We start from the raw sequence: 22,754 nt of genomic DNA on the forward strand, positions 1-22,754 counted from the left end.
CTTTCGCTCCTCTTTAGACTCTGTGGGTCCACAATGTGGAAGTCTCAACGAGGCATCACAAGGCTAATTCTGTCTGTACTCTTAAGCCTGCTGGGCCTTGAGACTGTGGTTGGTGCTATTGTTGGCCAAAGTAAAAGGTCTCTTACTTTTCACTTTGCTGACGACTTCTAAGGAAAGATCTGAAGCCCTGTCAGTGACCCCGAGGTCGTGGGCTCCCAGAAGACCCTGCTTCTCTCAGCCTGACTTAGACCCCAGCAGCTTCCGGCTCTGCAAGTTCCTCTGTGGAATTCTGCTCTGAAGCTAATTTCGCATACTATTACTAAAACAGGTGTTTGTCTAATGGCAATTTTAGAGGGACCCATGAAGACCCCATGTACATGTGCTCATTTCTTTACCGTTAGCTACTACAAGCGACTATCACACAGATTCTTGATAGTCGGTGTCCTTGTGGATGTGGAAATCGTTGCAGGGGATGCTAAGGTCAGATATCACTTGGCCTCTAGCATTCCTGAACTGATCTCCTCTCCACCCTGAAGTGTTCCCAGCTGGTAACTTCCCTTCACAGATTCACAAAGGAAAACAACTACCTCCTATGCTTTTCCCCCCAAAGTTCTTCCTGTGCTTTCATTTCTCTACTCTGGTTTGTTATCTTAAACACTGAGTCCTTCCATCCTCCCAGTCACTTTTAAGTTCAGAAGTTCTCTTGCGTCCAATGGTACTACTTTTCCACCCCCAGCTCCTGCTTAACTTTGGAAATCAGCTTTGCCGTGTACATGGTAATTTTTGAGACATCTTATTAAACAATTTTTAAAACAAGTCACCCTTCCTTTTCCTCTTAGCCGACATTCCAGGCTGGCAGAGAGGGGAAAGGTTGGAGGCGGAGAGAGGTGTTAGCTCTTTCTCCCCTCTGGGATTAGATTTGACTCATTTCCACTCCAATTCAGGAAAGCGGCTCCCCCATCCACGCTGGTGGTAGTGAACAGGTTTTATCTGCTTGTTTCTCAAGCATTTCTTTAACTTGTCTCAGTCTTCTCTAGTTCTCTTTTCTCTGAGAATGTTTTATAAAGTTGCATTTTCGTGCATATCCCAATTATTTAAAAAAAGATTTATTTATTTATGTATACAGAACAACCCCAGAGTAGCTTTCAGAACCTGTTTGTTTTTGTGGGGGAGGGGAGGCGGGGTTGTCACCCTATCTGTTCCATTTTTCAAACAAGTAAATGATGAACCCCAAATGGAGTCACTTGTGCTAAGTCATCAAGACTGCACCCCTAGCCTTGACCAGAAATGCAGTCTCCATGATCAGGATGGAATTTTCGGCCAGCACCAATGAGATCATCTTTTCTATTCCTCAAGACTTTTTTCTACTCCCTATAGTATATTAGCTAAGCCTAAAATACTTCCCTCTTCCCTTGCTTTCTTTCTACCTGTAAAACCTTCTCATTTTGAGCAGCTCTTTAGAGCACCGTTCTACCAGATAGAGGGTGCTGCTCAGTTTATGAACAGATGAGTAAAAGCAAGGAATTTGAGGAATATGCAATAAATTAAAATTTGCATTCAGCAAGAAGAAATGAGCCCACCCAGGATTTGATGCCTCCAAAGCACTTTATACCAGGCAATGAGACCGTCAGGGGCCACGCTGGAGAAGGCAGACTGAAGATTTCCTAAAGGAAATAGCTTAGACCAGGAAGAGGAGGAGGCTGGGGCAAGTCAACTGAATAGCATCTTTTTTAAGTTTCAGAAAAACTCCTAAGTAATCTCAGTTGGGTGCAATTTACAAGACACTAAGTCAGAACCCAGGGTGTTCTAAATCTGGCTAAGGAGAAAAGCGCGCTCACTCCCTCCACCCATGTAAGACAAGACCACCTCCTCCCATTACCAAAAAACCAGCTTTCTCTTGGGCCCCACACACCCAGCCTTGTCCCTGGGGCCCTCTCACCCCCAGCCTGGCCGGCTGCCTTGGAATGAGGGGGTCAGTGTCCCTCAGGTACAGCTGGAACTTCTAAGCCCTTGAGCATTCTTATCCCACTGTGATGAAACCCACAGGATTTAACCTACAATTCTTCTGTGAACACTGTGTATACATCAGATGCTGAGGAAGGAGGAAGGGAAGAGAGAAGAGAGGTCGAGTCATACACATCGCCAAGTCCCCGCTTCCCAGATCCCGGGGGCCTACTTAAACAGAGATATAACACCAAGAAATAACACCAGCATGGATGAATGAAGTCAATGAAACAACTTGCAAAATGCTCAAGGGAGCCAGAGCAGAAAACAACGCATTCCAAAATGGGGAGGGAAAAGGAAAGTGATGTTTTCACAGCCCAGAGAGGGAGGGGGCATGTTGGCTGAGGAAACCTCCTGGAAATATGGCGGTGTGAGACTATTTAGCAGTCTGGAGTGATTAGAGGGGAATTCAATAATTTGGTGGAGAGTTGAGATGAACAGAGAACCTGGGCAATGGTCCCTAGAATCCTCCTTGTTTTATGTGTTAGGCAAATACAAATATCTTTAAAGGAGAATTTAAAATGACTTGCCTGGCCAGTGAAATCTTTGAAACTGCAGAAGAGAATTACAGATGATAATAGTAATATTTAGAATAATAGCTGCTACTGTTATTTTGTCAAACTGGAAGTGATTCAGGACTTAACCAGCTGAAGGAACTTTGAAAACCATCTCATCAACTCACTTATTTTACAGATGAGGAAATTGATGCCCAGAGAAGAACTCTCAAACCCACAACTAGTTAGGGGCCTAGCAGGGTTGCAACACAGATCCATTTCTAAGCCAGTCTCTTTCCTCTAAAATGTGTCAATCTGTACCCCTTTTTCAGAGAAGATAAAACAGTGGTTGGAGCTGAAGAGGTTTGATTGATGTCCCACATTCATCAGGGGTGGCTCAGTTAGAAGCGACAGGAACACCCCAGAAGCGTGGAGTCAGCGCTTTTCTATAGGCATGCTTATCTGCGCCAGACCCTTGCACCACACAGAAGACAGTGTCACAGAAGACAGTGACACTAAGGTGCCAGCCTTCCTGCTTCTCCAGTCATCATGCCCTGCGTAAGAAATATCAGCATGGTGAGGGGCATGGTGAGGGGTCTCCTTGCCTAAGCTGCCACCAACCTAACCACATACCAGGAGGGCTGCAGGGAGTTTTCGTGCTTCCCACCAAAGCCTTTGTGCAATCTGGTTCAAATTAGACATTTCTTGCCTGAGTAGAACAAATCACTTAGGTTATATGCTGACAAAAAAGGAACAGTCTGCATGCTTGGAAAGCTTAGGGGGAATTAAATTATGTGCTGTCACTTCAGAGTTGTTCTTCTGTCCTCTCTCCCACCACCTCTCAATTGCCTGCAGGAGTCCTGGAGCCTTGCGTGCAAGCTGAGCCATAACCCAAGGCTTAACATAAACTTCGGGCTCTCAGGTCATTGGGAAATAACAGGTATATCCGGTTGGGTCTTTTGTGCTTGTCTGCACGCAAATTAAAAGCTCCTGCAAAGCTGAACTCTGTTCACATTCTCCCCTGGTTGGGGAGAAGGGAGGAAGCCTTGGAAGAGATTTCTCACACAATCTCTCAGTTTGTTTTTCCAGGGAATGAAGTATAGGGATTGTGGGAAGTTCGCACCTCTGGGAGACTAAGCTCGAAAGGGGTGGGAGGTAGAGGCGGCCTCGTGCCAGATGGTCTGCTGGGGACCAAGAACTCCACGTAAGAGTTCTGGAAGAGTGTAACTCCTCGAGACCTTCAGGGGTGGGAGTGGAGCGGCAGGACCAGTGCCAGCACCTCCTGGTGGCTGAGACAGCATCACCATAGTTCGTAGGGGAGGAGCTGGCTGAAAGCAAGGGGCCATGCACGTGGGGTCCCGCCTCTCTGGCTTATGAAACCCCAATGCAGTTCAGTTCAGAAGCCTCCTGGAATGTCCAACGCGTCCCCATCTTTGTCCAGTAGGAAGCAGCCAACATGCACGCTTCTGCGCCTGAGCTGTGCAGCTTGCTTCAGCGGAGTTCACTACCTGGCGCGGCTGGGAGGGCGCTGGGAGCTTGGGAGACCTGCGTTCCAGTTTTGGCTCAGCTGCCACAGGAGCTGTGTGACCTTGATTGATAACTCCAACTCCTCCCATTTTGCTTTGTAGAAAAGGATTATGGTAATAGTTACCTCAAAAGGTTGGTTGCAAAGGATTAATGAAATGATTTATATCAAGTGTTTAGCATGCTGTCTGGCTCAAAATGTTCCAGAAATGAGAGCCTTTATATTACTAGCAGTACATTAGTATTGCTACCTTTGTTATAATTGGCAGACATGCCACCCAAATTGGCATCAGATGTTCAACTCGAGCGGGTTGCCCCACCCCTTCCTTTGAGACACCTGTTCCCAGTGCCTGGTCTCAGCCACTGGCTGGGCTGTGGACAACAGAAACTTGGGTACCATTCTGCCTGTCTTCCAGGTCCTGCTTGGGGGTGAAGGTCATCATCTGGCCTTAGCACCTGAGGCTGGTACCTCTGCCTTGGTCAGCACTTCTCTCTGGGGTCTTTCCTCTGAAAGTCAGCATGTGGCTCCACTTCCTCTAAGGTCTACCCCACTCCCACCAACTTCTCATGCCAAGAACACAGACCTTCAGAAACTTCTTAGGTGGAGAGACACATGAAAAAACACCCTTTAAGCTTAGACAGTGTCTCAGGGATTCTTGGGGATGGGGCTACGCTGAGGTCCTTTTAGAGGATCCACAAGTTTAAAACTGTGGTCATCAGATGTCTTTTGCTGGGTCCTCCCTGGTGGCACAATGGGTTAAAGCACAGCACTGTGAAGCTACCGCAGCCACTGCAGCACGAGTTCGATCCCTGGCCAGAGAGCTGACCCACCTGGTGCAGAAGACCTCTTCTGGCCCTCCTGCTGCTCCCCTCAGCAGTGTGCTTTGTCGATCTGCCTGTTCTGCTCCCCACTCTGTCTCTGGTGAATCCTCTCACTGCCACTGCACCTCTGGTCTGTACTCCAGTTCTGTATGCATAAATAAATAAATTTTTTTAAAAAGATGTCTTTTGCCTTTCTTACTTTCCTTCTTGCACAAGTTTGTGAGGGATCTTTCAGAGGCTGCACAATATCACTGCAGACTGAATGCAGTATCAGACCTGAGTATTCAGCTGTCTTCTGTTAAGTCAGAAATTAGAGATTTGTAATGTCAAATAAGTCATTCCTACTAAGTCTTTTTGGTTTTGAAAATTACTTATTTTTCATAAAATATATTACTTATATTTACATATATTTGGCTTACTCTTTCTAATGAATAAATATTTTAAATGTTCTTCAATTTTTGTTTCTAAAATTAAGAAAATATTGATAGGTAGCACTTAAACAATAGTTCCTTGGGTTCTGGAATCATTTTTAAGAGGTCCTGAAAACAAAACATTTGAGAAACACTGAGCTAAGACTTTGGCATTGGGGTCTATGAAATCATCACTTTGCTCATTTACTTCTAAATAAAAGTATTCCTTCTGGGGACTGGAATAGTGTGAATTTTATAGTAATTTCAACATAATGGGTTTGATTGTAGCAGATCTAGTCATGAAACCCATGTGGAGCTTACTTTTCTTCCAGCTTTTACATGTTCCAGCCACTGTTTTAAAGGAAAAATTTTCTAAATCCTCCCAAGATTGGATTGTAAATTACAGAGATTAAGTCATGCTGGGCAGATACCACTGGGAAGGGACAGAGTTTGGGTTGCACCTACCACTGGGAACTAAGAAGGCTTTGCCCGTGGGGTCCTTGCCCTAGAGCCCTCAGATCTCCTGTCCAGGGTCAGGCTGGAGGTTGCCCAGATCCTTAGCAGGCAAGATAGAGCCAGGGAAGTCCATGTTCCGTGTATGTGGTGCGAGAAGGCTTCCGAAAGCGCTGTCACGATGGGAAATATATTAGCCTGTGTTTGCTCATTACTGTGCTATAAACGGCTCTGGAGCTTGCACACCTGAGTTCAAATCTTGCCCCTTTACTTGCAGATCGCACCTGTATGACTTGTGGAGCTCACTGGCTCTGAGTCAATTCCTTTCTATGTAAAGTGGGCTAAAATACCAACACTTTCAGGATGATTGGGAGAAGTAAGTGGAACAGTAGGTATAAAACAGAGAATACAGTGCTTCAGGGGGAAGGTTAGCTGCTTTCCCTCCTCTGTCCCAACTTGCTCGGAGCTGCTAGGCACCGTTGCAGAAGAGTGGGGCAGAGGCCACCTGCCGGGCCTATGACTGTAACACCAGAGAGGCGGGCCACCCTTCTGTTCAGCAGCACCAAGCTTTGCACATGGCACTTAAAATTGCTGGTGTGCAGGCGAGAAAATAATAAGAATAATGAACAGTCATATACCAGCGACATTTTGTGGGGGTAGAGTGGGGAATGGGATCAAAAACGGGGGTGTGGTGGGGGGAGAGAAGTGCACGGGACTATGGTGATGGCACACGGGTGACTCGGTGATGGGAAACCCACAGGGATTACAATCGAGATGAAAAAAAAAATGTACAAAATGATGTAAAAATAAACTATTATATTATTTTTAAAAAATCGCTGGTGTGCTTGTCCCTTTGTAAATTAAGTGACAGATGTACTTCGATTATCACTCGATTTTCACCTTCTGATCTGCCTCTGGGAGCCTCAGGTACTGTGTGAGAGCCCAGCAGTAAAAGAGGACAGAAATGAGAGCTCCTGCTAGCCCAGCTTCCTTTAAGAGTCCTTGCTAGGCAGGTGATTTCTATTTTACCCCCAAGCCTCAGGCATTCCCTGGGGTGAGGCACTAGGCACCTGGGAACTTAGAGCTCAAACTATGTGCTTCTGCTTCAGGAAGCCCTGCCATAGTGAAAGGAAAGGAAGGTCCCAGCCAGGATGCCTGAACAAGCAAGGGCTCAAAAACTGACAAGTGGCTCCTTCCTTCTGCATTCAAACCCTTAAATGAATGAGCCACTAGGCACTGAATCAGCATAATGGACAAAAGAAAAAAAAAAAAAAGAAACTTAGTCACCACCAAAGTCCAGATAATTGAATCTGACTTTCCATTTTGGATGGTGGTGCAATCTGGGTAGCTTCCTTACCAGCAGCTAAGAAGAAGGTACAGAGAACCTCTCTGCCCTGCTTTCTGGCACAGGCTCCTGGGATGGCCTCCCTTCTTGCCACACAGTCACATGTGCCAGGATGTCCCAGCCCTTAGACCAAAGGACTCTTTCACCCAGTCCTGGATGTAAGAAAAGAAGGCTGCTTTCTGGAAGCAGGCGAGCATTGCTTCATTGGTACAAATCACTGGGAACTCCCGAAGCAGCCTGCGGGAAGTTCTCTCCCATCTGCACTGGAGCAGAAAAGTGGTGTTTTCTCAACTGTCCTTGGCAGAGAATTGCAGGAGTATTGTCCTGGGGCTTCATGACCGCAGGGCTGCAAAGTATTCATGAAAGCCACAGAAGGACTGGCCAGTAACCTAGCTTGGAGGAAGGAACTCAAGCATGGCCTTGCCCAAACTCTTCTGGAGTATAGCAGCCCCCTGCCTCCTACTAAGGGCTCTAGAGTGAAGCCCATCTGATGAAATGAGATGGGTTAGGAAGGAGTCGGCAGCCATCTGGGTTTTGGAAGAAAACGTAAATTGGCTATTGGTCTGAGACCTTTGGCCAAGAGATCGTGGCTCCAAGGTCAGCCTTTTCAAGGCAGCAGCAAAAGACCTGCCACAGAACAATGGTAAACACTGACCTTGCCTAAGCCCACACTATGTGACAGTACTGTCCTGCAAACTCTAACAGATTAGCGCACATAGTGCTCACCACAACTCCATGAAATGGGTATTAGTATCGAGACTGAGTGTAGGCTGGACCCAGAGAAGCAGTTTGTAGCAACAGAAGTCTTTCAACTGTGGTGACTGGTAGAGACTGATTCACCCTTGGCTGGCTCTGGAGTGGAGCTATAAACCACTCGCCATGCCACCTCAGAAGACCAGGAAGAGCTGATTGCTGTCACCTTTGGCCTTTAGGAGCTTGCAGGTGAGTAAATGTGTAGTGGCCTGTGAACCAGCACACTGAACCGAGCAGGTCACTTCCCTATCCGTGTGAGGCCCAAGGCCCTACATTGCTCTGAGGTGACAGGGTGAGAATAAGGGCTTAGGAGCAGCAGCAATAGTAACAACTGACCTTTGCCAAGAGCTCACTCTTTGCCATTAACGTGTTAACTGATTTCCTCACAGTATTTCAGTCAATTACCTCACGTCCCTCCTTTTAGTTTGGAGTATCATTACCCTCCTTGTGCAAGGTCTTGGGCTCAGAATAAGGAAGCTTGGGCTCAGAAGAGTTAACTAACATGGTCAATCCTTATAAATAAGAGAGCTGGGCCTCACACTCAGGAATATCTGGCCCCAGAAGCCACACTCTTGATGATCACCGCAGCTGGCTTTATTCTTTTTAATCTCCTCTGCAGGATTAGTCAAGCCTGGAAGGCATCTGGGCCTGTGCCCAGGGACCTGTAAAGAATTGTCATCATCTCAGGAGATATCTAGGGCCGGCTTCTGTGATGTCCTCCACAGGGATGTGGAGATCTGGAATTCTCCCCCCTAACGTTTTACCAGCTTTATCTGGGGATTTCCCTCATCTGTCAAGAAGAGATAACCGGAAACATACATATTTTTCAAAGTAAGGGATAGGAGTGAAAGACAGTGATCGCTTTGTTTTGTTTTCTTTCTGCATTTGCAAAGTTAAATTACAGCAACAATTCTTTCTAGAAGGAAATGCATTTTGGTATATATTACTTGACACAAAGCCCACATTCATGGGGATGCAAGCTGGTCCACTTTTCAGAAGACTATGAGGTGGTTTCCAGACTCCCTGAAATGCATATTCCCTCATCCAGGAATCTCTGCTGTGAAACACTTGCAAATGCCTATGGAGTCACATAGACAAGTGAAGCCACTTAATGGTGACTTGGACACAATACAAATGACCATTGGAGAGAGATGATCTAATAAAGTAGCTACAGTTACACTGTGCATGTAAAAGCCTGAGACAGATCTATACTTTCTGTTGAGGTCACTAACACAATTGTTCAGTTAAAACTAGCCACTGAACAGCAAATATACAGTATTTCACTGTGTGAAATATATATGTACAAGTACACATGCATGGTTCACGTGGTTAACATCAGAAGGAGTGACAATATGGATTTTTCCATTTTTCTGTGTATTTTAATATACTGACTAAAGCTTTTGCAATGAGTCTGTTATTTACTGTGTGTTAGTCTTAACATTTTATTTCTGGCCAAAACAAATATAATGTAATTATAAGCTATAATCCACAGGTAACACATAGTATATATATCAAAACATGTATATACACACATTGAATATTTATTATACACATGATTATATATACATTACACATAATAGATTTATGACATATATTCTTACACAGTTACATTGAGATATTATATTAAGATAATAATATGCAATAATACACACTGTCATATAACATAGTGTTATATGTCCAAACCACAGTCCAAAGTTTTTGGCCTAAAGTGGTCCAGAGTGGGCTTGTGGTTATTGACCCCTAGTTGTGCTTTCCCTAAGTTGTTTTCCTGCTGCTCAGAGCCAGCAAGAGTATCAGCATCATCTCAGGGTTAAACACTGTCCCAGAGCTACAAGATGCATTTAATAGGAATAGATGTAAAGTCTCATATGTAGTATTTTTTTCAAATCAGTTGAATTAGTGCAATTAAAAACTCAGAATAGGATAAGTCTTATAATACAGGATGAAGGTTGTTTTGTTGATCATATACTTAAGATGCACACAACCGTGGGATCAGACATTTTAAAATAGCCCCAAACTTACAAACTTAACATGCTTTAAAAGAAATGCTGTGGCCAGTGGGAAGTGCCCATGTCCCTCTGGGCTGGACAGGCAGTCACCTTTGGGGTACTTTGTTCAATTTCATGCACATACTAAAATACTAAAATAAGGTCCAGATAATCTGGATCAAATTCTAGAAACTAAGTTATTCAAACAATGATGGAAGGAACAGGAACATTTTGGGGTGTCTACTCCAATATATGAGGCCCTCCTGCTCAGTATTTTATTTGTGGGGTGACCCACTTGTACCAACTCAGGACAGTAATTCCACTGGAAGCAATTCCATTTAATAGGAATAGATATAAAATCTCATATTTTAGTATTTTTTTCTAAACCAGTTGCCTAGGTGCAATTAAATGGGATTTTAGGACTGTGCTTTTAGGCATTTGTTCTCTGGGCTTCTACTACGACTCCAGCCAGTTCCCAAAACTCACCTTCCTAATAATAGAACTGGGAGCCTGCTGTCCACTGCATTATCAATAAAGAAAATTCCACCTTCCCAATTCTTTGATCACGTACAGAAAATTTTAGACTTATGCTCTTTTTCAACTTGATTTCCTAAAAATAAACATTTCCTCAGATACTGAGAAAAGGCATAAAGCAACAAGTAAATTACAAACCACCAATAACAAAAAATCTGACTTTGGATTTAGTCCTGATAATGAAAGACTAGAAAATGAGAGGTCCCTAAGGTAGCTCTGGGTTTACCCCAAGCTTTCACTAGGTGCCAGAGGCACATTCCAGCAGAGGTCTATACCTCAGGGACAATCTAAAGCCTGTAGCTTCTGAAGAAGCTTTTATCCTCCTCAGTCATTTGGGTTTTTCATACTTGATAAAGACCTATCTTTTTCATGGCATTTGCTCAACTGGTTCTACTGCTTTTATATAGACTTGTCATTGAATAGAACCCAGTCCAAGGTGTCCCAGCTTGGATGATAAGCTTGAACTATTTGTGCGGCAGGAGGGCATGCTTCCAGTTCAATTAAACATTATCTGGCATTATGCAGGAATTTAACAGGTCTAAAGAACATCCGTGCTTTGTACTTTTTCAAATAGGAATTGACTTGGTTTAAAGACAACCAATTTTGGATTCTGGGAGAGATACTGTGATAAAGACTTTCTGGAATGGAATGTTGATAGCTCATATTGGCATTAGCCCATAGACAATTCCCGTCAACTAATCTAAAACCTAATGAGACTGATGCAGCAGTCTTGAATTACTAGGGAAAGGTCTTGCTTAAAAGCTGGATATGGTAAAGTTGTTATGACACTCATTTTAAAGGACATATAGGCCAACACAGCTCTGGGAAACCAAGCCTTATTTACCCAGTTGCTTCAAAGCCAATTTCATCGGGGAGCAGAGTACTCCATCAGTATGGGAAATCATTTCCAGAGAGCTTCTCAAAAGCTACCGTGTAGACTTTTAGAAAAAGCATGTGAAAAAATTAAATCAGATGTTTTATTGTTGGCTTCAGTCTCTAAAGAAGTTAAACACTACTTTAAACACCCTTTTTAGTTCCTTTAAAAAGTAAATCAGTTATTTCAGCTATAAAGCACATCCACAGGTCTCCCTTCTTTAGAATCAATTTAACTGCACAAGTTGAGCATACTATTTTTTTTCTGCGAGTCTCAGAACCTTTAACTCTGTAAGCAAAACAACTTTTAAAAATTCTTTCACTTTTTTTTTTTAAGGTGGGCAGGAAGGAAAGTATTTGTGCCTTCCTTCCACAAAAGCTCATAAGATCTAGAGTAGGATTTTATGGGTGGAATCCTGGTTCCACCTCTTAATTGCTGTGTGATCTCAGGTAAGTCATACAACCTCTCTGACCCAACTTCCTCATCTGTAAGGAGGAAACAATAGGGATTCAGAGCGCCGGTAAAGCTCAAAGCACAGGGCTGTGATGTGGTAAAGACGCAACTTTAATGTTCACACTTGATGACCCTGGCGGCCCAGTGAATTCCTACCTGGATCCATCCCGCCTTTTATCCAGGCTCTCCCTATCCCAAACTTGGCAGAGAAAGCCCTTTTCGCTTGAAAATAGTTTGCACCGGCGAGAAGGGATGGGCGCGACTGGCCGTGAGTTGACCCCGGGCCGGAGTGTCTCTGGTTTCCCAGTTAAGGGAAGCGTCCTGTCTCCGGAGCACGCGCACGCAGAACCAGCCAGCTGATGGGAGCCGGGAACCCCGCGGGTGCGGCTGTGCGTGCGCCGCGGAGGGTGGAGGCGGCGGGCACCCCGCCCTCGGCCACCGCCCCCGCCGCCGCCTCGGCGTGTCAGGTGCCGTGAGAAGTGCCAAGGGATATGACTAGAGCCGACTTTTGAGAAACGGCGCACGCAAGCCAACAGCTCCGCACGCAAGGGGGAGGTGACAGCAGAAGAAACTTTTCAACCCGCTAAGTTCGCAGGCGCGCGGCAGACTCGTCCTCTCCGCGAGGCCCCCCCCAGGAATCTCCAGCGCGCCCTCCCTGCCCCCTCGCCCCGCGTGCGCTCCAGCTGGCTCCCGGCCCCGCGCCAAGGACCGCGCCGCCCGCCCAGTGCGCAGCGCCACCTGGAGGACTCTGTCCTCGGGAAAAGCCTCGCCCGGGCGGGCCTGTGTGTGCCCGGGACCGTCGGGTCCCCGGGGCTGGGAGCGGCGTCTGTCACGGATTCTTGATGTGGCCGCAGAGGTGGAAGGAGAACCTAGCGCGGCAAAGCCCCACCTCTGCGGGGCCGGTTTGTTTGCCAAAACGTTCGGATAAAATAGCTTGGGAGACTGTAAAGCAAGCCGCTACCACAAATGGAGCCTTTTTGTTTCTAAATGGACAGGTCTCCTTACCGACCGGGTGCCCAAGGACCCCCAGCGGCACTCTGCCGGGGCGCAATGCCACAGTCACCGAGAGGCGTGGGAGGTCGTGCACTGGGGCGCGGACGCGGGCCCGCCGGGACCGCAACGGCGCGGGCAGGTTCTGGCCCCGCGCGCGGCTCGGGAAACCTTGTTGCCGGCACAGAGAGCAGAAGCGGTTTTTCCCGCAAGAGAGCCGCGCACCGCCGCTTCTAGTAAAACAGTCAGGTACCGTGCCACGGCCGTCGGGGCTCCAGGGTTCATGCCCCTGCGACCACCTATTCCCGGCTGCTCCACCCCCGCAAGCCTCGCCCCGCCTCGCCCCCGGCCCCCTCCCTCCAGGAGGTCTTAAAACCGGGAGAAGCGGGATGGCGTTTCTCGACTCTCCGCGGGGACTGTGCAACCCCGCCACGCCTCTCGGCGCCCGCTGGAGGCGGGAAGGCTCGGAAGTGCGCTGGGGGCGTGCACGCTTCGATCTTGGGTCTCTGTCCCCACGCTGCGAGAACACCCTGACTTTGCCTATGTCTCAGGTGCAGCGGGGTTCAGCAAAGGAGACACCTTTCTCCATCTCCATTCCAAGCATCCCTGGTATTGACGACGCCAGGAGACTCCAGAATCGTGCTAAAGCTCCAGAGCCTGCAGCACGTGTCCAGGGCGAGCCTCAGACTTCTGAGACACGCCGGTTGACGTCTTGCTCAGCTCCGCAAAGGCCCGGGCCCGGCTCTCTTCAGCCTGACGCTGTAGCACCTTGAAAGCGCGCCTGCTGGCAGGTCAGTCTATCCGTGGCACCACCTTGCTCGGCTTCTCTGACCGTGTCTGGCACATTATGGGTGGAAGGGTAGGGCGCAGGGGCCTGGGTCAGAAGCACTTAGAGGTAACTAAACACCCCGCCCGGATGCCCACCGGGTTGTCCCGATTTACAGGAACCGGCCTTTGTTTTTTGCTTGTTTAGTGGCTGAGTTGGGGGAGTGTGGGGAGACTGGGTGCTGTCAGAAAGAAATGCGACCCTTCCCTTCCTTAGGGAGTGAGTTTGGGTGGAAAGGGTAGTCTTCACTGGCTTCACCGGCGAGCCCGCCCTGAGCTGGTCCTGCACAGGACCTGCTCTCTACCCATCAGCGCTAGGTCGCCCGAGGCTGGGGCGTAGCGACTTGGGGCGCCGACTCTTTTCTCCTACACCTGGGCGTCACGCTTTGGTCCTTGTGTCTCCAGCATGGCCACCAGTCTCAGCCCGTTCGACTCTTGGTCGTCCAGCCCACTGTCCGCCCAGCAGACCACCCTCCTGCTGCTCTTCTCGGTGCTGGCCGCGGTGCACGTGGGCCAGTGGCTGCAGCGGCAGCGGCGGAGGCGGCCGGGCTCCTCGCCCCCCGGCCCCTTCTCGTGGCCTCTGATCGGAAACGCAGTGGAGGTGGGTAAGGTGCCGCACCTCTCCTTTGCTCGTCTTGCGCGGCGCTACGGCGACGTCTTCCAGATCCGCCTGGGCAGCTGCCGGGTGGTGGTGCTGAACGGCGAGCACGCCATCCGCCAGGCCTTGGTGCAGCAGGGCGTAGCCTTCGCTGACCGGCCGCCCTTCGCCTCTTTCCGCGAGGTGTCGGCGGGCCACAGCATGGCTTTCGGCCAGTATTCGGAGCTCTGGAAGGCGCAGCGGCGCGCGGCGCACAGCACGATTCGGGCCTTCTCGATGCGCCAGCCAAGCAGCCGCAGCATCTTCGAGCGCCACTTGGTTGGCGAGGCGCGCGAGCTGGTGGAGCTGCTGGTGCGCGGCAGCGAGGGCGGTTCCTTCCTGGACCCGCGGCCGCTGACCGTGGTGGCGGTGGCCAACGTCATGAGCGCGGTGTGCTTCGGCTGCCGCTACAGCCACGACGACCCGGAGTTCCGCGAGCTGCTCAGCCACAACGACGAGTTTGGGCGCACGGTGGCGGCGGGCAGCCTGGTGGACGTGCTGCCCTGGCTGCAGCTCTTCCCCAACCCGGTGCGCACCGCCTTCCGCGAATTCCAGCAGCTCAACCGCAACTTTAGCAACTTCGTCTCGGACAAGTTCGTGAGACACAGGGAAAGCCTCCAGCAGGGAGCCGCGCCCCGAGACATGATGGACGCCTTCATCCTCTCCTCGAGAAAGGCGGCGGACCAGGGGCCGGGCGGTGGCCGCGCGCTGGACTTGAAGTACGTGCCGCCCACCGTCACCGACATCTTCGGCGCCAGTCAGGACACGCTCTCCACCGCGCTGCAGTGGCTGCTCATCCTCTTCATCAGGTAAAGCCTCCCTCTCTCCCCTGTCAGCACCGAGGTAGGCTAGAACACGGCGAGGTCGCCACTGGCGCGCAGGGAGGGGCGGAGGTTTGGCTCCGGCTCCCGATTCCCAAAGCGCCGCTCGGGAAGGCGCGACGCGCACCGGGCCCCGCCCGCGTAGCCCCCACCCGGGCGCTCCCCGTCGCTGCCCCAGTCGCTACCCTCCTCGAATTAGTGACCAAATTAGTGAGACGTTACTGGGAACAAATAAGGTTTTTACAAGTGCCATAGATTCGCCTCTCTCTCTTCGCCTTCCTGGCAGGAGAGAAGCAAAATTGGAAGGGATCTGGCAGAAAGGAGAAAGCAGTGGTGGCTTCGTAAACACAGCAGCCGCGCGGCTCTGCTAGGCACGCGCGGGAATCCGAGGCCTCCAGGCCCAGAAGCGAAAAGCCAGTAGCGCATCAGGGCTTTGTTTCCGGGCGAAGGGAGCCTGGCAGGCTCGCAACCCTGGCCGCCTGCGTGGATGATGACCGCGAGGTTTGAGGCGCCCTGGCACTGGCCGGTGAAAACGGGTTTATGAAATCTCCGCGCGAGGAGCGAGACGTGTCAAGTTAAGGAAGTGACAAGGAGAAGTGCAGAAGTAGTCACTGCCACCGAGCGCTAGATTAACAAAAGGTTCTGGGGGTACAGCGGACTCTCGGCTCAGGGCGCAGCGCGGTCATTTGTTGCCCGCTGCCTATCTCGATTAAGATCTCCGACCGCTAGACGCCCTGTTAAGGAACGAATTAAGGGTTGTCAGATATAGCAAATGAGTACATTCTACAGAGTACGTAATTACACTAAAAAAAAAAAAGCCACTGTTTATCTAAAATTAAGATTTAGCTGGGCGGCCTGTATTTTATCTGACAACCTTATCCCAGAGGCAAATGTCTCTGAAGGCATGAACCACTAGAAATGCTGGCTGTGCCATTACTTGAAACACAAGTAATCGGTGTGGGATGCTGAATTTGCGGACGATCCAAAAATCGGAAGGCAAAGAGTGTTTTCACTTCCACTGCAACCTTTTTTCCTGTAGGTATGGTATGGCTACTTTAGCAAATTGATTATTGTTGTGTTTTTAGTATTTCCAGTATTAAAGTCATAGCCACAAGGGAAAGAAGGGAAGGAGCAAAATCAAATAAAGAGAAGTCAGTCGTGGGTGAGGAAGAGAACCGTCCCCACGTGGGGTTCACAGGCCCTTTGAGATAAGGACAGTAGCTTTTGAAACAGCCTTTACTTTTCCTAGAAACCAGATTGTAAGTAGTTCTCCGTAAACTCCAGTTGGGCAGCAAACAGAAATAAAACAATGTTGGGGGTCACTGTCAACTCAACATAGTTAATTAATAAATTTTCCCTCTACTTAGTGAAAAAGACAATACAAAGGAGGTTGGCAAATTACCCACTTGGGGGCCATCATACAGTTTCATTGAGGTGTGGTCATGCCCATTCTTCCTGTGTATCATCTGTGGCCGTTTTCCTCACAGAACAAGGCAGAAGGTTTGGTCTACCAAGCCTAAAATATTTACTGACTTTTTATTTAAAAAGTCTGCACACCCCTGTAGTATGATATTAAAGAAGCAATTGTAAAGCATCCACCATTTCATCACATATGTGCTTAACTTTCTTCTAGAGTTGCAATGATTATTGACATATATACTTACTTCCAACACCCACTTACAGTAGTGGGCATTCCCCCACATTTTAAACTTTCTTTTGGTGTTTTTTGATGGCCATGCAATATTTTGCCATAATGCTATATACCATTGCAGATAATCACTCCTTGAACTTTAATTTTGATTACATTTTAAAAACTTTTTGCTGATTGTGGTTATACACTTTTGTCCCTGATATATTCTGAAAATATATTTCTAGGCATGGAAGAGTGGAAAGGAGTTTTCCACTTGGATTTGCTTTGTATGAAGATTTTGTTTCCCAGAAGAATTGTAGTAACTTATCTCGCCAATAGTGAAATTATTATTTGTACGGAGTTTTAGAAGATACATAGTTTTACCTGTCAGGACACCAGTTTTCTTTGTGTACAGCGAGAACAGTGTGTTTGCTAGAATTGTCCAGAGAATGAAGAGGAATAAAGGATCGCTTTTCTGGGCTGCATTTCAGTTGTTGCCTTTGTAGGTTACTTGTTCACTAAGAAAACTTAAAAGATGTTTTATGCCTACATTGTTATAATGAAAAATACACTAAAATTACATTTTAAAACATGTTCTTTGACCTAGAAGTTCAATTTTTCTTTAATTTTTTGGGAGAAAACAAAACAATTTTGTGGGTCCCTAAAAATTTTGTGGGCCCTTCTCATTGTTTCTACCATCCCTACTAGAGAAGCCAGCCTGGTCCACTAGCCTACTTTCTCAGGCCGAGAAATGTAAGCACTTGTGATTTATGAAAGGAAAGAGAGTTTTCACCATGTGAAGATTGTTATAGGAACTAGAACTATGAACATCAATCTTGTAATTTAGTGAGAAATTAGGCATCTGTCTAGGATACTGTGGGCTTGAAATGTCATTCAGTTAGTAACCAAATTCAGCTGGCCTGTTTAAAATAGAATTTTAAAAAGTTGTAATGTGCTTTCTAGATAAAAGAATTAATTTTCCTCACTCATTTTCCCTCTGCATGAAAAACCAGATATCCAGAAGTGCAGGCTCGGGTGCAGGCAGAACTGGATCAAGTTGTGGGCAGACAGCGGCTGCCCTGCCTGGACGACCAGCCCAGCCTGCACTACATCATGGCCTTTCTTTATGAGGCCATGCGCTTCTCCAGCTTTGTGCCCGTCACCATTCCTCATGCCACCACTGCCAGCGCCTCTGTCCTGGGCTACCACATTCCCAAGGACACCGTGATCTTTGTTAACCAGTGGTCCGTGAACCACGACCCAGTGAAGTGGCCTAACCCAGAGGACTTCGATCCAGCCCGGTTCTTGGACAAAGACGGCCTCATCAACAAGGACCTGGCCAGCAGCGTGATGATTTTCTCAGTGGGCAAAAGGCGATGCATTGGGGAAGAACTTTCCAAGATGCAGCTGTTTCTCTTCATTTCCATCCTAGCTCACCAGTGCAATTTCAGGGCCAACCCAGAGGAAGACTCAAAAATGGATTTTAATTACGGCCTGACCATTAAACCCAAGGCATTTAAAATCAACGTCACTCTCCGAGAGTCCATGGAGCTCCTTGATCAAGCTGTCAAAAAGTTCCAGAGCCAGGAAGACTGCCAGTGAGATGTTGGGCAGGCGGAGATTTTAGAAATACTCAAGTCTTGAAGTAGGCAGGGAGCAAAATTAGGGTTGTTTTTTTTTTTTCCTAGTTCCCCTTTGCTACTTTTTCAGTTAGCCTCTGATGTGAGCCTAAGTCAACAGAGCCTCAGGTGCTGTGCTTCCCATAGCTGACTCAGAATGAGCACTGGGCTCTCCAGGAGCTCTGGGAGAAGTTTTTGAGCCAAAAGAGTTGTGCCCAAGGAGATTGTATGCATAAACTGAATGCTGGGAATAGTTTCTCAAGGGAGCATCATTTGGAGTTAACACACACACACACACAAACACACACTCACATCAGAGAACAGCTCACTACTTGTTTACTAGACACACATGTGCATATTGTTTGTTGTAACACAACTAAAAGCAACCCTGTAGAGTATCCACTGAAACATCTCTATTTGATAAAAAGAAAAAACTGGGAAGGTCTGTGCACATGTACACAGCTCATTGGCGTCACCCAGCTCTCACCTGGGAAAAAAAGTGCATACACATATTCGCCCACCTCCACACCCACTCCCACCTAATGAAGAGACATTTCAGTAATCATAACTTCCTGCTGGGTAGGATTCAAAATTTGTGTTCCATGTAGTGTAAATTGCCCATAGAAAACTGTATTAAGCAAAGATGCAGAATATCAATCAACATACAAACACAGATAGTCTTCATATAGGTCATGATTGAAGGTGATAAGGGAAAAGGTAAAACCCAGAAATTTCCTTCAAACCTTTTCAATAAAACAGCTAGTTAGGCTCTAGTATCTATGACTGGACTTATCTTTTTGCCCACTTCATGTGCTTTGTTCATCCCTTTATTGGATGAATTAGAAAGCCATTTGCTAAAAAAATAAGAATAGTAGTTGATTTTGTGATTATAGTGGGTTTCAGCCTGGCTTAAAGTATAAGTTGTTAAATTGCAAACAATTCCAAGCAAAAATCATACCATAGTACAGAATTTCAATTATGAGAGCAAAAAACAAAAAAGATTGTTAATGGACTGATTTCAGTAAGTCTTAATAGGTTAAGAAAGTCACCAAAAAAATTCAATATACATATATTACATAATTATTCACAAGCAATATACATTATTTTTAGTAATTAAAATGAATTATTTTGATCAAGAAAAGGTTAAATAATGTATGTCTTCTATAATGTCATTATAAAGTAGGAAAGAACAGTCAATTTAACCAATTTTGTGTACTATATATATAGATATATATATCTATATATCCCCAAAATATATAAATATATATATATATAAACATATATATTTTGCTATGGGAAGTATGTTTAAGGAAGGTCTCTTCTCTCACCCCAAACTTCAATGATACCTGAAAATAATCTCAAAATTGTATCCTGATCACTTTACAACATTTTTGTTGTTGTACTCACAACAAAATATACTCACAACACACAATCTCTTTTTGAAAATGATCTATTTAACAGGTTAATATTCCAAACTGTTGGTGCGCTTAAAACTTAATTTAATAGTGAGATAATTCTGATGATTTTGTTCCATTTGAATTAGTGGAATCCGTGGACTGCAGAGAAATTTAGCCTCTATCTGCCTGGAGAATATTGAGAAATGCAATGAATTTTCAGGATGTTCTCTTTATAAGGTAACAAGGGGAGAATTCCTATTTTAATTTTCAGTTGACCTAGTTTGTCTTTTCAGTGATTTTTTTTTGCTTGTTTGTTTAAGTAGCATTAGTGTCTGTTTTGGAATGTTAGAATCAGAGACTGTCTTGGGAGGCTGTTTGGAGATTGCAGTTGTGTTCCTGGGGAACTGATCAGATGGCCAAGCTGATGGGCAGTTACTTTGGTAACTATGAAAACAAAACTTGAACAGAATGTGTTCAGCTTATGTAAACAACCTGAAAACCTTAAAAAGAAAAACTGATGGAAGATTGCAAAAGTACACAATGAAGTTTGACGTTTTAACTTACACTGCATGTGTTTGTCCAAAGGAAATTGTACAGTGTCTTAAAAGCTTATTGCCTATTATGTTCTATTAAGCTTTTTGGAATCTTTTATTTAAAGTTACAGAGTTGGGAGGGTAGAATGGTTATATGTGAGGGCGGTAAGAGACAAGACTGGGAAAATGACAAAGAAGAAAGCTGACTAGACATTTTTCCATCCGTTCTAAATTTATTAAATTGAGGCATGAATATTTGAGAAAATAGTTAAGTGTGACAGTGGTAGGTCCCTGGTAGATTTTTAAAAATCTACAACATAGATCTATTTTTAATTTGGGATTTTTTTCTTAATAAAAATTCTGCATAATTTGAATGAATGAAATCTATCAGTACCTCTTGTCAGTACATTTCAATTTTTTCTGCTCTGGCTATTCCAGAACACTACAACCCCTCGCTACCTTCCAGCCCAGCCGTCATTTTTAGCTGCCCTACGCTTCTTGCTCTGATTGAGAAATGTGTGGCAGCAAAAGTAATTATGTCCCAATTAGATGCCTCGGTTCTGTCAACCAGGTCCAAATGGGCTACAATCTGTTTTCACATAGGCTCAGCCTATCCCATGTTTTCAGCAGTGAGAAAGCCGTGCTTATATAGAAGAGAGTACAGTGAGTGTGTGGTGGTTGCCTGGCTGATTTAATATGCTTGTGAGCAAGTTAAAGGAAGGAAAGCAAAACAAAAATCAGATTTCAAAACCAAATTTGGAGGCTACGGTATTCAGATTACTGATGTAATCAGAAAACTTCATTTTATTTCTAGTGGATCAAAAGTGTATTTGCTGGTTACCATAGAAGTCAGAATATCTACTCTAGATTACTGCGATAGTTAAGGTATATCATTCATTATATATTAAAATTTTGAAATTGTAAAAAGGTTGCTTTTTTCCCCAAAACAAAAAGAAGTCTCAGGTTTGCTTGTGGATTATCTAAAAGTTTTCATGTCTCAGAACTTAGCCTTTACCTGTGAAATGTTACTGCAGTCTTAATATTTTTGTGTTAGATCTATATTAGATCCATAGTTGCATAGCATGATGTATTAGTGTATATGATTTTAGCTGTGACACAACTGGTGATTAAAAAAACAAGGCATGCTTTAGCAGATGTCTTTGTGACTCAAGGACAACTTCTTATTTAACCTTTTCTTATTTTTATATTTTATTATATATGCTTTTATTACGTACAAATAGCAACTATAATGCAGTTGCAATCGAAATAGATTTTGAGGACACAGAATTATTATATAGCTTTTTCTACTTGATATGTATCACAATAAACAAATTCTGTATCTGCATTTACCTATAATAGAACTATTATCTCCAAAATAAAAATCACTTTCCTATCTTTTGAAGTTTGACTCTGTGTTGTAGCAAACATATAGTCTAATGCATGTATTCATTTCAGTTAATGTTTATAAGTACTTGAGTGAAAACGTTGTTTGTAAACATTTTATTTGGTCATCATCCATTTTTGCTTGCTTGCTTGCTTTGAATCCTCTCTGATAAGCTTTTCATCATATAGTTACCTACCCTATTCCTGATCCCTATTTTGGATTTAGAAGAACCAATAGCAAACAACCTAGCAAAGTGGGAATTAATTTCTAATTTTGAAAGACTGAATAGAGAGAAACTTTAGAACTGAAATGAATTTTGATTCATCTAAAAAATGCACAACTTATTATTCCCCCAGCAGTCAGATAATCCCCTCTGAATTTTTTTTTTTTGATGTGAGAGCCTTTGTTTTTAATTTGGTTTATACATGTTAATTTTTAAAATGCATATATACCTTAGTAAGTGTAAGTGCAATTAATATGTTGCAATTAATAAGTATAACTTATATTTAAGAATAATAGGAAAAATAAGTGGAATTAATATCCAACAAAATAGAATGGATGCAAGCATGCCATAACATACTATATAGAGATAGTTTTTGCTGATCTTTTTACCTGGTAAAAGACTCGACTTCACAGGATGCCTGGGGTGACTGTCCAGGTTTTCAACACCCACCCTCACAGCTGGCGGGGCTGCGTGGGCTAACGGCCCTTATTTCTTCAAGACTTGAACTCCCGTTACTATAAAAACAGGAAGAGAAATCATGAAGTAAATTTGCAAGCAGTGACATGATACTTTGGCTTGAGAAGATCATTTTTGCAGCCAATCTGACTATGAATTGGTTTAAGGGAATACTGACTTGTTTTCGGTGAATAGACATAGGATCCGGGAAATAATGTTATGAAGGCCCAGGGCTAATGAAGTAAATATTTTCAAAGGAATGCTATTTTTTCTTAAACGAAATCGTAATTGGGGTCAGGTGTTTGCAAAGTTGTCCAGCAGAGTCCACTAGAATACAGACTGGAATGCAGGGTGGGAAAAGAATGCAGTGTTAGACCCAAAACAGGTGTACGTATGTTTAAGAGCAAGCAATAACGCATACAGGGTTCAGGTCTATCTGCAGTTTCACGCATTCTCTGGGGGTCTTGGCAGGTATCCCCTGGAGAAATGGGAACAATATATAGCAGAGTCCATCTATTTGTCAATTTCTGATTCTTGTTTCTATAAGCAATATTCCTACCTTTGCCTAGGGCACATTTTACATGA

At 45.3% G+C, this 22,754-nt stretch overlaps 1 protein-coding gene across 1 annotated transcript; it reads left to right on the forward strand.

Annotated features, from left to right (window-relative positions):
- The first annotated feature begins 13,352 nt into the window (after positions 1 to 13,352).
- Positions 13,353 to 21,497, forward strand: LOC101620558 (cytochrome P450 1B1). The gene is made up of 3 exons (XM_004686287.2): positions 13,353 to 13,435; positions 13,875 to 14,915; positions 17,571 to 21,497. Exons 2-3 carry the CDS (start codon positions 13,876 to 13,878, stop codon positions 18,157 to 18,159), a joined length of 1,629 nt encoding a protein of 542 aa, XP_004686344.1. The 5' UTR covers positions 13,353 to 13,435; position 13,875; the 3' UTR covers positions 18,160 to 21,497.
- The last annotated feature ends 1,257 nt before the right edge of the window (positions 21,498 to 22,754 follow it).

This window comes from Condylura cristata, unplaced genomic scaffold (genome assembly GCF_000260355.1).
Source record: "Condylura cristata isolate star-nosed mole 26May11 unplaced genomic scaffold, ConCri1.0 scaffold00020, whole genome shotgun sequence".
In the NCBI taxonomy this organism is placed as follows: domain Eukaryota; kingdom Metazoa; phylum Chordata; class Mammalia; order Eulipotyphla; family Talpidae; genus Condylura; species Condylura cristata.

What these genes read in the sequence shown, in the direction of transcription:
- LOC101620558 (XM_004686287.2), top strand. Translation starts at nt 13,876, where the DNA reads ATGGCCACCAGTCTCAGCCCGTTCGACTCTTGGTCGTCCAGCCCACTG. An exon ending in CTGCTCATCCTCTTCATCAG is followed by an intron (nt 14,916 to 17,570) that starts GTAAAGCCTCCC and finishes ATGAAAAACCAG; the next exon opens with ATATCCAGAAGTGCAGGCTC.